At 32.7% G+C, this 15,582-nt stretch overlaps 1 protein-coding gene across 1 annotated transcript in view; it reads left to right on the top strand.

Moving 5' to 3' along the window:
* The window catches only part of Elp1 (elongator complex protein 1), a 116,947-nt gene that overhangs the window by 52,091 nt on the left and 49,274 nt on the right, over positions 1 to 15,582 (top strand). Inside the window, exons 12-16 of the mRNA XM_035351903.1 lie at positions 4,011 to 4,172; positions 6,616 to 6,724; positions 6,922 to 7,098; positions 7,186 to 7,292; positions 10,362 to 10,483. Of these exons, the coding sequence (XP_035207794.1) occupies positions 4,011 to 4,172; positions 6,616 to 6,724; positions 6,922 to 7,098; positions 7,186 to 7,292; positions 10,362 to 10,483 (677 nt within the window). The remainder of the gene's footprint in view (positions 1 to 4,010; positions 4,173 to 6,615; positions 6,725 to 6,921; positions 7,099 to 7,185; positions 7,293 to 10,361; positions 10,484 to 15,582) is intronic.

The following is a 15,582-nucleotide window of genomic DNA, read 5'->3' as shown; positions in this document are numbered from 1 at the left end:
ACTAAGTCCAGAAACACACATTTGTTACAGCACTCCTGATATTTCCAGAAACATTTGGAGATACCATCTTTGGTTTTGCCATAGACTGACTATCACATTCCTTTTGATAGCTTATACCAAGTATCTGCAGATTTTTTTTATTTGCAGGTCAAAACCAACCAAAATGTGTGTATTAAGAATACGTTTCGGATCAGTGGTATTTTCATTTTAGAAGTCTTTCTTGGTGAATATTGAAGTAAATTTTGATAAAATAGTTAGAATATGCTTTAAACTTTAAGCATAAAAATGTGAATTATAAATATTATGAAAACAAACATGACTGATTAAACATTATTTTTCTCTTCTATATCAAATCAGTGGCTTCTGTTTTGAAAATGATTGTTTCATAAACATGTCCAAAGAGAGCAGTATCAATCAAGCCAAGGTGAAGAAACCATAGAAACTGTCCTTAGTTTTTAAAAATGTTTAATAAAAGTGCTCTGGCAAAAGTCTTAAACTATATTTTTACAATTTTGAGAATAGCGACTTCTAAAGATTTTAACGACTTGCATCAGTCACTCTTGCAAAAAAAAAAAAAAAAAAAAAAAAAAGAAAGAAAAAATTCTGTTTTGTGATAAAAATATAGGTAGTAGAAGTAGGAAATATTTATTTTTATACTTCTACACCAAGCACTGCCTTTAGCATTCTGATAGTCATCTGTATACTTACCCAGGTAAGTCAGTTTATCCTTTTTACAGGATTGCTCTACGTCTTGAGTAGTGAAGTTTATTCCAGTATTGAGTGTTTGAACCTGCTTATGTATAGTATACATCTTCAGTTCTTAATGTATTATATATACTATGTTGTCTTAACTATACTATATTATTATATTGTCTTAACACTTCCCTGATGCTAAATTTGTGACATAAGTTTAATCAAGTGGGGTTTACAGTTAGTTGTCTTAAGAAAAATATAGGCATCTGAATTCTAAAAACACTAAAATCTTCTTACATTGCATTGATAAAACCAAACCTTGAATATGCGACACCTATTTGGGCACATGCTTCTGAGACCACATTGGGGAAATTTGGCAGGATACAGGCAAGAGCAGCCCCCCCCCCGAAAAAAAAAATTGGATATCTGGAGCTGTTTCATCTACCAGTAACGTTAAGGCTGAAGAGGAGCACGGACTTCTGACCCTTTTATTGAGAAGGAAATATGAGACATGGGGCACATCTCAAGAAGGACTTTCGAAAACTGAAACAAGAGGTCAACACTTAAGAAGTCATCTACTCTGAAATATAACAATGAAATCAGAGAAAATATTGCTCTCAAACACAACACCTACACTGTTCATCAAGAGCCTAACCTGCCCTCTCACATATCCATGAACACCAAAATAAATCTTGATCTGGTGGAACATTGTACATAAAAGGAAACTGAAGCTGTTGTCCAAGAGGTACTCGAACAATTGAGTCCTTTTTGAGAGCTAATTTGGTAAAAATTTACACAGGTGGTTCATCAGATGAGATTATCCAACAGGATGAACCAGTATTCGCATCACGACCAAATGGGGCAACTATACTCCAAAGCCATGGAGCAGGTAATATCACTTCCAACTTCACATGTGAATTAAGAGCAATCCAGGAGATCCTGAGAATTTACATTGACTTAAATGATAATGATAAAGCCAAAGGACTTGTAATTTACTGTGACTCTAAAAGTATTGCCTCTGTGCTAGAGGCAATACTGCAAAGACATTCAAGACTCACCCAGGATGTACACCAACACCTGCAAACAATAAACCAGATAGGAAAGACATGCACTCTGCAATGGATGCCTGCACATGTTGGAATCTATGAAAATGAGGCAGCCAATGAACCGGTTAAAAAGGCAAGAAATCATAACAACTAAATCCCTGTCACTCTTGAAGGTGCTAATGCCATTGCCAAATATAAACTCAAAGAGAAATCTATTTAGAAAGTCCATCAGATATGTGAAATTGGTGCAAACAGAGAAATTACAAAGACCATTACTTGACTGAGACCTGCTGTTTTAGAGGAATGAAAATTAATGAAGATGGTACCAGGTCATATATAGCTTGTAATAACTGCCTTGAAATGGAGCTTTCTCCAAAACAAATCTTAACCTGCCTGGCAATAATTGTAGCTGTGCAAAGCTTTGGGAAATTTTCTTTCCAGGAAGAGCTGTATAGTGAAAAGATTGTGGAACTCACAAAAGGTGTGATTTCCACACGTGGGTCTATTCAACTTCTCAAAGCTCTCAAAGCAAGTTTAAGAAAAAACAAAATAAATTTCATGTATGAAAATATTTGCTTGCATTTATAAGTTGAACTAAATGTGGACAAGATGGCAAAGCCCTTTATTGTTATTATGGATTGCGATTGCTTATCTATCAATTTCTCTGAAATTATGTTACATTTTTTAATTTTTAAAAAAAATGCATGTTCGTTGCTGTAAATGGTGTAATCGAACGAAAATATTGTTATTATTTATTTTGATTTATATTTTTATGTGTTTTCCAAATACTCATTTCATATTTATGTTTTATAACTTGTTATTATATGTTATACTTTATTTTTGGAACTCAAGTGAGTCATTTGAAATTATGAAATGGGTCATTGACTTGCGGGTCATGGGTTGCTGAGACCTAGCTTTCAACCATTTGAAAATATTGATATATAAATAAATTCATCTTGATAAGCCAGGTCAGAGGTTAAGAAGTTTGACAAATAAGGTAGTATTTGTGTGACAAGTATGTATTTCTGATTAAAGAAACCCATCATTGCATAAAATACAATATCCTGTTGAATGGTTAAAAGACACTTTAACTGCTTTTTTGCAGTGTAATATAAACTACACCGTTGCAGATAATATCATGTCATGCATCTCTTCTAATAAAAATATGCTAGTGTTCTTTAACAGCTAAATTCAAGTATTGCCAATTTCACAATAGCTTTACTTTCCTGTGAATTTTTGTAGCAGAGGATATATTGGCTAATTTACAGTGGGCTCTTGATTATCCGGTTGCAGATTATCTGGTTTGGGTATTATCTGTGCGTGGTGGCTGCCACACACACACACTTAATGCTATGCGCAAGAGTATGTAAAAAACACACATGCACAAGTTTGAATGCGAAGAAAGATTTTTCTTAACGTTTAAATTGGAGATTTAACTAATTGAAAGAAAAAGAAGAAGAAAAAGAAGAAAGAAAAAGAAGTAATAACTGAAGTTTTTATGTAATTTTTTTTGAAAAAGATTTTGGCATTTGCCAAAAAATAAAAAATATAAAATTTTTCAAAAATGTCGATCGTGAAATTTGAGGAATGGTTTAATAGCTGCTTGATCGGACTTTCAATATTTGAGTGATGTGGATACTGTTTCAAATGTCACTAAATCAGAAGAGGCAGAGAGTGATACTAAAAATACAGGTGAAGAAGATCCTGACAGTTCATTACATCAGTTCTAAGACAGCAATGACTTACATTGAAACACAATTGGACTTTGTGGACAAAAGGGATTTGAGTAAAATAATCTTTTTTCAAAAGATACGCAATGAAATCTGAAAGATATTTTAATGTTCTCAAAAACGAAGTAATTACTGATTTTTTTAAAGAAATAAATGCATACAATATGCATTAAAATTGATAACTTAGATTATCCTTGTTTTCCAGTTATCTGTGACCTGCTTCCCTGGCATTACCCTAGATAATTGAGAGTATACTGCATGTATAAACTAGGGTAACTTATTAGATGTAAGCAAGTCAGAAAATTGGTCAGAAAAAAAATCTATTTATTAAATAGAAAAAAGAATGCTTAAACCTTTCGTGTTTCAACCTTCTTGCGTGACAAGTTACTTCTTTGATAATTTGATGTATTTTTGATCATGTTATTATATGTTTCTGGCCAGTCTTCTAAATGTCATAAAACAAATATTATATTATTTATTGTTACACTTATGTCTATTAATCTATTTTAAAATAGTGTTTGAAGTACAGTGTCTTTTATAGGTGATATTTTCATCACTCCATTTGCAAAACTTCTTGTACCGCCACCCATGTCAGCATATATGTACACTCTTTCCTCTGCTATACAGTCTATGTTTTTTTCTCCAAATGCTCCAGCATTTGGATTATATTTGGAAGACTGTAAATTGGCTTTTTTTCAGAAAGGTAAGTACCTGAGGTGCTGTTTTCTGATTATATTATTAGACTATATTCAATTATGCTATATTTACATTCCTCAAAGAATATGGTATTTTTATTATATTCCTATTGTAAAAATAGAGAACATAAAATAACTATTTAAATAATAATGTTCATAGTATGCATTGATGGTCTTTTGTAGCCTAAGTACCAGAGAAACTTACAGTAATATACAGTAAAACTTACAGGGTGTCCCATAAATCTGTAAATATTTTTAAAATTCATAAAAATTGAAGGAATTTGGAATTGAAAAGTTTTTATTTGTCTTCCCAACATCATTTAGCATGGCTCACATAGCATCACTTACACAAGGCAACTTACATACCATCACTCATGCATGGCTGTATTAGTGGAAAGACCAAAGGAGGGCGAAAAGTAACAGGTGTTGCCAGAGAGTGCAATATCACCCACAGCATTGTTTCATGGCGGTGGAAGACATTTAAAACAACTGGAACATGTAGACAGTGTAACAAGGGGAGGTTGTGTTAGATGTACAGTGCCTGCGAGGTATATTGCCCTATTGGCAAAAAGAAACCAGCACACCATAGCTCAAGAGCTGGCAAACGAATTTCTTGCAGAGGCCAGTGGACGTCTTAAAAAGGAGGAGAAGGACTATGTACCTGCAGACCTATTGTGTCTCATTGTCCAGATAGCCCATACCACCCATCTGTAATGAAATTGCATTGATATTGAACAGGATTGAACTTGCATACTGTTCTCAGATAAGGCTCAATTCAGTCTGTCATTTCATTGTAGATCCCATTTGATCCAATGGGATTGATATCGTGTATAGTCCAGAAAATATCCAGGAAAGATACTGATATCCGAGATATTGTACCATGGTAAGTGCTGGCATGATTTTCAATGCCCATATGCTTGCATCTGGGACTATGATTGGCTAGCAATACATTCATGAAGTTCCACTGCCTTATGTTCTCTTTCTCCGTGGTGCTTTCAGTTATAAGTGTCTTTTTATGATGACAATGCACCATGCCATCGGACACTTGCTGTTCAGAATTTTTTGCTCAATGAGAATATTCTATGCCTGGTATGACCAACATGTTCTTCTTATCTAAACCCCATTGAAAATATTTGGGATGCACTGGAGAGGCAATTATCAGGTCAAAAATATCCTCCAATGGAAAAAATACCATCATCCACGCACTGGCAGAGTAATGTGATCAATTGCCTCAACAGCAGCTGGATAATATTATTCATAACAAGATGGATAGTTGCATCATACTCCACTGTGGGTATATCCCCTATTGACATTTTTCTTAAAGGTGCTATCATTCATGTGCATTTTCCCATTTCTCTGTTTACAACATCAAAAGAATACTTTTTTACTTTTAGATGTTTCAAAACTTCTGCATTTTCCTGGATAATAAATATTCTTCATTCTTATGTCCGAACAATGTAGCATTATTTTATCCTTCTTAGCTTCCGTCCCTGCTTAATGTTATGCTGCTCTGCAAATTGAAATTTGTCCTGAGCGATTATCCAGTAGTGTAGGTTAGATTACTGTGTTTATGCCAGAAACATCTTTGGCACTATAACTTCAGTTTTATGACATGGTAGAACAAGTATAACATTTTGATGCCACTAATGAAATATTCAGCCAGTAATAAGACAATTCAATTAAGAAAAAAAAAAAATTTAAGGTTATTTTAAAATCGTGGCATTTAAAATACCATAGCCTACTCAACAAATAAAGCCTGAACTCTTTATAACTTAATTAACTAAAGGAAGTGAATTGAACAAACTTGATTTAGTTCATAGAAATTGCCAAACTGTATTTTTATGGAGATTAATTATTTCATATACATGTATACAGTTATAGTTAATTTGATTTAGTTCATAGAAATTGCCAAACTGTATTATTATGGAGATTAATTATTTCATATACATGTATACAGTTATAGTTAATTTGATTTAGTTCATAGAAATTGCCAAACTGTATTATTATGGAGATTAATTATTTCATATACATGTATACAGTTATAGTTAATAAAAGATATGTCATGTGTCCTGTCTGCAAAATTTCTATATGATTCATCAGTCTACGCAATACTATCTACACCTGATCTGAATATATTTTATACTTAATTTTAATCATTTAAGTTGACTGTGTAGACACCACTCATATCTGATAACATATATATTGCCTATAGCTAAACTTTATCCATAGACCATATGCCAAATTTTATATCATGTAAACTCTACTCAAATAAAACAACTATTGATATAACATATCCATACTCTGTTGAAACATGCTGTATTTATTTTCTGAAGTATTAAATTTCAAGTTTTAGGGTTAATAAGAACAATAATGTTAGATATTTCACATAAAACATTAAATTTAAGCTTGGTATAGAATATACTTTTTTTAGTTTTGCATTTTGTTCCTTAGGTTCAATAGAAGTTGTTGATTCCAAAGATTGCAAATTTGAATTGGTCGCTGCTGGTGGTAATGGTTTTAAAACTAAAGTACAGCCTTATTCATTCTGTGGAATTTATAAGTAAGAAATTTTTTCATATCTCACCCTTTAAAATGCTTCAAATTAAATGGGTGACAAAGATATACAGATTTAAATTAATAAATCGTGTATTATAATTTGATTTTTGTATTATAAAATAATAGCTTCATTTTTAATGGCTTTAATTTATTTTTTAAAGAGTAATTGGTTATATTTTAATGTTTCTTTTCATGCAATAGTATTAAGATTGATTCTTTGGATGCTCATCCTTTTGGATTATGTCACTGGACTTGGATAAAAGGAAACAGGTTACTATGTGTTTGTTATCCCAAAAGCAATGAAAATTCCAGTTGTGGCATTCTGTGTCTGCAATTACCGCAGACTTATTCATCAGAAATTCAAGAACTAGTACCCAGGTGAATTCCCATTAAATTTAATCCATTTTAATATTGTAGTGGTTTGATGATTGATAAAAATGTTTGATTTCCATTTTCATTTAATAGTATTCTGGTAAAATTGGAGAATGCTGTGTTAGGGATCTGCTCAAGTTGTGATGGTAACACCATCGCTGTACAGATGACTGATGGTAAAGTTTTGCGACTTAATTTAGGTATATATATATATTTTTTAATTACATGTAATTTCTAAAGTGAGATATGAATTACATTTCGTTATGTGTATTTATTTCCTTTTAGTTTTAATAAACATAAAAATGAAATTAGAATATTGTATAAATATTATTAATTAATTTATCTTGCAAGTAATCATTACATTTTGTAGCTCATTGACATGAAATTTGCTTACTTTTATATTACTGTATCTTCTAATGATGCCATGTATTACTTATAATGTACTTCATTTCAGAAGTCCATGTTTTTTAATTTTTAGCTTTCTAATTGCATAATGTAGAATAGTAAAAAATTTTAAAAAGAAATATTTCAGTTCAAATTTACTTAGTAAATTTGTAAGCAATAATTAAAAACAAAAAATTCCATTTACAATTCCTTCTCAGATACATTTATTTCATCTTTATCAGCAAAATTCCAGTGAATTTTAATAGTCTACATTATGCAATTAGATTCATTAGATTAGATCCTATATTATGCATTATGCAATTGTACATTATGCTAGCCATCACTTTGTGGGTTTTCCATTACTCATTTGCAATGCTAAACCTTGAGGTTTCAATAACCGTGAAGAGTACTGAGTTGACAAAATTACCAAAAACACATCCATGTATTCAGCCTGAGATAATAAGAGTCACACAAAATACAATTCAGGTAATACATCTTCATGATAATTTAAAAAAAAAAGAAGAAGGGTGTGCAGACAATTCTGTCCAGTCAAAAGTCTAAAACAAGCAACATCAACTCTTCTGTGAATGGCAAAAATCACAGAAGTCCTCTCATTAAGTACCAACTATTTTTTTGTATGTAAACAATAGCATGTATTCGGTCTTGATATACCTCTTGGATTTCATATTTATTATTACTTTATGAAGTAAAAAGCTAAGTATTTAAAATATTTCTGAAGGATTGAAACCCCTCTTTGGCATAGAAGTTTACATTCACATTACCAGATACACTGCAATCAACTGGAAATCCAGTATAAAGAACTCTTGTTTCAAAGACGTTTAACAGATATCTGTAATTTGTCATATATAAGTGCATGAAATAGTAATTCTGAGAAAATGCATAAGATAAAATGGCAGCACGATTAAATGAATTTTAACTAAGTCATTGCATAGCTACAAATGTAGATTTCTTCTTATTATTAAATGTGATAGAAAAAAGGTGTTATAGGTTAATAAAAACTTTAAGTTCAAAAAACACTAGCACTAGCAATCTGGTATCTTTCCAGTATGTATTTGTCAGCATAAATCTGAAGTAATGAAATTATTCCATGTTATTAAAGACCTTTTAGAGCAAGGGTTCTCATCCTTTTTGTCTCTAAGAGCACATTCTAGAATGTCTGTTGGATGGTGGACACCATTTATTTTTTCAAGGTGATTAGTTGGATAGAGCACATAAAAAAAGAGATTGGTCGCATTTCACTGTGTGCTGGTATCTGTGTTGGGACGCAATTTCTATTTCATTAAAAATGATAAAACTTTCACATAGAGTTTTATATTGAAAGCTAAAACATTTTTATTGTGATTGCACAGTGGCAGGCGCACGTCGTCCAGCGCCATGGTGCCTGCGGGCATAGGGTGGGGAACTCCTGTTCTAGAGAATAATTGATTAGATTTCTGCTTTTTTAATTCTAGTATTATTGACTTTTGCTGAATATAACTACCAAGGTTTTCACTAAAATGATGAAAATTTTTTAACTCATAATTTTAAATAATAATATTTATATAACCACATATTTCACAGTTAAAATTATTAAATATTTACAAGAAATGCAAAAGTATCTTTCTTCTAGCTAAATCCCATGTCTTTTAAAACTGATGCAGTTACAATGCACATGTCTATGCACATATGTATATGTAATTAAGACTGTACCAGGATTTTGCTAATATTAAATTAGCATCAGATCCAATTACCGTATATACCCGCGTATAAGTCGAGATATTTTAGGCAAAAAAAAGACTTCAAAGTGGGGGGGGGGTCGAATTATACGCGGGGCCATAAAAAATTAAAAGAATCGGAAGTTCAAAAATTTCTTTGTATAATGCAGTGGTTTTCTTCCCGCACTCGAATTGGACGACTTATCAAATAAGTCACGTACTTGAAGTAATTTCATGACTTAAATTATGTGATGAACTACAGTGTTGGCCAAAATTGTGGACACTTTTGGAAATTTTTATGTTTTTATCCCTGAAAAATGCGAATGCCTACGAAATACCCTCTGAATGATTATAAAATCATTTAAAAAATGTTGTATTAGCAATGAATTAGACGGCACAGAAGATGATACTGTTTTTGAAAGTGAAAATGACGAAGAAGGCTGTAGTAGTGATTGTAACAATACAGAGTTCGAGACTGAAAATATGTATGATGATGAGCCAATGACGACAGAAGAGTTCTATGAAATGTTTGGCGAATCTGACCATGAATCAGACGTTGGAGGATTTTGATTTTGTTTATTTACCAAGGTATTTTTTATCGTATATTTACTTTTTTTCTCAGATGATTTTAAAGGAATGTAGTACTTAAAAAATTTTTTTCGAAGTTTCTCGATCGATTTCGGAAGTGGGGGATCGACTTATACGCGGGTTTCTTATTTTCTACGAATTTGTTATGTTGAAGTGGGGGGGGGGTCGACTTATACGCGGTATTGACTTATACGTGAGTATATACAGTATTAAATTATTCCTTATCTTATTTTTTTAGCTGACTGATAGCTTTTTTTCATCTAATATATTTTTTATACAAATGTAGCATCTTTGTTTTTGCATAAAAAGGCAAAAGGTAAAGCTGGTTATATAACATTTTACCGAGTTTTTTTACTAGTATATATCAGTAATTTTATTCTTTTTTTTTTTTTTCTGATCATTTTCCATTTTTTTTATTTTTATTGTTTAACAGCATTTTAAAATAGTTTTTCAAATGATGAATGAAAACATCTTGTTTTTGTTTTTTGTACTGATTATGTCGAATTTTTATTTGTGTCCAAACATTATTTTGTATTTTTACCCTTATTATTATTGCTTTTTTAAGACATTTTGATCATTTAGATGAAAATTCTAATTCACTGGATTCAGAAAATTTGTTAACTCCATGGTTATGTGATGATGGGAAGAATCTAGTTTTGCCACAACTCTGCACCAACATTTCTGTCATCTCCATTCTTGATAAGGTGTGTTCATGAATAGGATATATTTTTTTACTATGCAAAAATGATCTTCTGAATTGCAGAGTTAATGGAAAATGGTGCACACGACTCTGGCCTTCACTTTTGTTGGGTTCAAGTTTTATCTAATTATTAAAATAAATAAAAATGTTATGTATTTTTATAATTCTAATATTTTAAATATAAAACTGAGAGCAAGAAAAAAAAAGTTAAACATATTTTAATTTTGTGGGCCTTTTTTCGACAATTAAATACTGTTCTCTATTGTCATTTGTGACTGATATTGTAGAGTGAAGACTTAATGGAAAGAAATTTAATTCTTTATTTTATATTTTATTCATGTACTGGATTATTATTAATTGTCATAATTTTGCCTGATATCTTTAATTTAATTAATTAAAGATCTCCCAATGGCTTTCAAAGAGTGAAACTTCAATAAGACAAATAATAGTTGATATTTCAAAACGTACCACTGCTTTCCTTGAAACATATGAAGACTGATACAGATATTTCATATACAGTACATTCCCAATTATCCGCGGTATTGGGTGGCGTGGCCGCCACGGATAACAAAAATCGTGGATAATCCGAAAAATGCTAAAAACGGGTATAGCAAAAGACAAAACAGTCATTCCAACTTTGAAAAATCGTTTTATGTACAATAAAAAGTAAAATAAACAGCAGAAAATGTTTAACTAACACTTAATATTTTAGTATATCACTCAAAACTAATCTAAAATGCATTTTGTTAATGAAAACAGAAAAGTGCTTTGTACTTACGAGAGGCATCAAGGATACGCAGAAAAATTAATACATATGTACTGTTTTAATACTGTAATGTATTTATGTCATTACAGAACATAACTGTAAAACTACACCTTTTTGAAGAAATCAATCATTGCTTCTTGCTTTGGAAGCATTCTCTCTTGATCTGAGATTGCATTTTTCGTATCATAAGATTCTCAGCCAACTCTGCATCATCTTGTTCTTCCAAATAGCTCAGCTGTCTGTCGACTTGTTGCAAAGCCACTTCGTGTGTATGTGATTATGGCAAAGCCTCTAAAGCTATCTGTCTAAACGGAGGGATGCCTTCATGGAGGACTTTCTAAGGGGAACTGGCTCATATACACGTTACACATGGGGAAAACCACGAAAACTACCATGCAGTCAGTCCGTTCGCGAGATTCGAACCTCGGAGCAAACTACCAGTGTTCAGCGACTTTACTGGGGGGCCGCCACTTCATGAGTCTTCTGCATCTGCACAGTGGGCTCTTCTTCGCCTTCACTTCGCTTTCCTTCATTCTCGGTGTCTCTTCTTGCTTTCTTCACAGTTTCGTCATCTGTCAAGCGTTCGAAGCCAGGTTCGTTGATGTCACACTCCAACCACTCGTTAATGTTTTCAGCATCGAGGTTCTCACTATCCGGAACTGTTTTTACCATATCGGCAAAAGGTGCCATGGGCGTGTCTACATCTTCAATCTCTTCTTCACAACTCAAAGGGACTGTTGTTAAGTTGTTGTTGGCTTTAACATTAGGCATGAGTTTTCTCCATGATTTTATGAGGGTTGATGATTTCACCGAGTCCCATGCAGATGCAATATCGTAGATGCTGTCCAAGATTGTGTTGTGTTCCCAAAACTCTTTCAGATCATAACCTTCTTCAATTTTGGTCATTAGCAGCTTGGTTCGGTATGTTCTCTTCATTGTTGCAATGACTCCTTGGTCCATGGGTTGGATTCGTGCAGTAACGTTTGGAGGGAAAAACTTTGCAAAAATTTGTCTATCAGAAGACTTTAGCACGCTTGTTGCTGGGTGAGAAGGTGCGTTGTCGATCAGTAGCACAGCTTTTTCAGGCAGGTTTTTCGATTTAAGATGTTTACACACTTGAAGAACAAATATTTTTTCGAACCATTCTTGAAAAATGTTTCGGTTCATCCATCCCCCCCCTTTTTTTTTGTTAAAGTAATCAATGGGCAAATTTTCTATCCTTGTGCCTTTGAAAGATCTCTCTCTCTCTCTCTTTTTTTTTTTTTTTTTTTTTTTACTTTCCAATGACAACAAATCTATGTCCACTGGTAGCGTTACTGCAAGACACGATAGTGATCCTTTTCTTGCTGCTTTTATGACCCGCCGCTTTACTTTCACTTTCAAATGCTAAAGTGCGAGTGGGAAGGCATTTCCACAAAAGTCTCGATTCGTCAGCATTGTAAATTGGTTCAAAAGATAGCTCTTCTTTTAAAACAAATTCTTCAAATTCATGGTGGCAGTCATCGGCTGCTTGTTGGTCACCACTAAGTTTCTCCCCATGAAGTCCAATTTCTCAAATTCCATGTCGCTGCTTAAAACGAGTCAACTAGCCAGAAGACACATCAAAATTTCCTTTCAGGCCTAACAACTCAAAAAAGGTTTTTGCCTCCGCCGCAGTTGATAGGGCCATTTACAGGAGTACCCTCTTTTCGAACTTGACCTAACCACTCTACCAATGCCATGTCTAGCTCATCAAAGGTAGAACCCTTCATAGTTTTTCGCATTTTAATTGCGGAAGCACTGTCCGACAGTGATGCAAAGTTCACCAGTTTGTCTTTTTGCTTTAGGATGTCACAGACTGTTGTTTCCGCGATTCCATAATCCAATTCCATCTGCTGCCTTGTAGCGCCATTTGCTACTTTTAAAATTAATTCTAGTTTTTGTTCAATCGTCAACGCAACCTTCTTTCATTTTCCTGACATTTTAAATCGGTAACGGAAAACACAAAAGCAAAAAGCACAAGCACTGAACACAATAAAAGATAAGAAATTAACTCCGACCAGGTGCAAACACTATCAGGCTTAAACTAACAGTGGCGAAAGGGATGAAGTGGACGTGTTAATAAGATTAAGACGAGAGAGGGCGGTGGAGCGGGCACTGCAAGTGTGAGTAAGAAATCACTTACTCATCAGAGGGGAAGGTTCCGAGAAGGCCGAGGGAATGGTTCCGAGAAGGCCTGGATATTTTTGCCATAAATAAGCACGATGTTAGCAAATTTAACTTTTCACTCAGTTTTGTGAACATTTTTATTTTCTTTGCTTTATGCTTTGGAAAAAAAAAAAAAAAAAAAAACTTTGTGCGGCAGGCGCGGATAATCGGGAGTCTACTGTATATGTTTTTAACGTATTTCTGCAATTACTGACATTTCACCTGTGGGCTATTATGAGTCCCTGGAATTTTGCCTATGAACAGTTGTGCCTTTGTTTTCTTGAAAAGAGCTCTTTCTAAGAGTAAACCCAACACAACTGATGGACTGTGTGAAGTTGTGGCCAAGACTGGAAATCAGTACCCCTGGAAATTTTATGTGAAATCCTTCTATCATGGAAGTCATATATCCAGAATATATATAATCCAGAAAAAGGATATCAGGTTAAACATTTAAAAGTACACTTTACATTTTAAATAGGTTCAGAATTATTTAAAAAATATGTAAGGACCCTCAGTAAAACGAATGAATTATAGTGTAATAACTGTGTTAGCCATGTTAGTTTCAAATTATATCTACATGGTTTTTGTGCTGATACTCTTATAGTTTATTATAATAAATATTGCTGTACATAAAATTTGTGTTGAAAACAGGAAAAAATGGTTTGATTTTCCTTATAAAATGTATTCAATGTATTTTATCAATTTATAAAAAAGTATTTAACAGCATATTGACTAAAAAAAAATTTTTTTTAATGCTTTACGCATGCACATTTGATTTTTTTCCCCAATAGATAAAACACGTGGAGAGTCTCGATTCTTAATTTCCCTTCAGCACTAAATAAATACCTCACTATTGAAGAAACAATAATTTAGCATAAATTTTTGTCATCAATAATTTGGCTGCATATCTGCTTGGCATACATCTCAAACTGAAACATTCTAGATAGAAACATCATTGATTTTACACCTACTAATATTTTATATCCCTGATGCTAACCTGGTGAATCATTATTTATTATATTTTGTTTCATCACCACATGTTTATCAACTCATGCCAACTTAATGACTCATGCAGGATGCCCAAACAATTTTTTTTATACTAGTAATTTGTTATATTAGTACAAAGAGTATGGTAACTTTTTATGTTGACATTATGCTTGGCAATGATTACAGATTTAAGTTAAACTCTCTAAAAAATATTGATGAAAAAATTTCTTTGCGTATGCTAAAAATAAAATATGTGGAGATTTAATTATTCAGGACTCAGATAAGCCTTAAGCATGTACAAGAAATAGACGTAAGTATAATAAATAACTAAACTAAAACAATCAGGCTTAATTGTCTTGGTGCACGATAGAAGCAAGACAAAATTTAGTGAAACAACTTGTCTTTCATCGCCAATCCCATGATATATAGCGAATAATGTATAGTGGAGGTTATTAAGTTAGGCTGTGATTCCAATGAATTTTAGCCAATATAGCAGATTGCACTGTTCCGTAACTTTCTGATTTTATCCAGCTTAATTATTTTTTGCAGGCAGTTTTTAATACAGCAATTTGATGAAAATTAAAGTTTCAACCTTCAATCATGTAGAAAAGAGTTTCTAATTCTGGAGCTGCAATAGGATCTACAAAGTGAAAGCATGTTTTGATGTCCATTAAACAGAAAGTGAGATTGCTGTAAAAAATGAATAAAGGTATATTTGTATCAAAATTATGTGAGGAGTACAGCATTAGAAAGTCAACTGTATATGGCATAAGAAAACAGAAAAGGAACTTTTTGAAGATTGATGAATATAATAGTTGCGAATGTGAAGGTTTTCGGATATTGCAAACCAAAGGTTAAATTTTCCAATGAATGGATTTTTTAAAGAAATGCGGAGAAGAGACAATAAATGAGGATGATATAACAAAAGTCTTTCATTGCAATGACAATGGCCAATTATCATTCAATAAATGGACAGCAAAATCTGCAGTATGGTTCTAGATCCAGAAAATAACGAAGAAACTGATAAAGGGGTTATCACAAACGAAAAAATTTCGATTGACAACTTGGTCAGAATTTTCGGCACAGCAATCACAGGACTTGAACAATGGAAATTTGCAACTGAATGAGAGATTATGTCTATCTGCAGAATAAAAGAAAAAATA

Source organism: Stegodyphus dumicola, chromosome 2, assembly GCF_044657685.1.
Source record: "Stegodyphus dumicola isolate Sdum_Otavi_A_Nest chromosome 2, ASM4465768v1".
Lineage (NCBI taxonomy): Eukaryota > Metazoa > Arthropoda > Arachnida > Araneae > Eresidae > Stegodyphus > Stegodyphus dumicola.
Note: the sequence above shows the minus strand (reverse complement) of the source record. Positions and strands in the feature narration are given on the sequence as shown.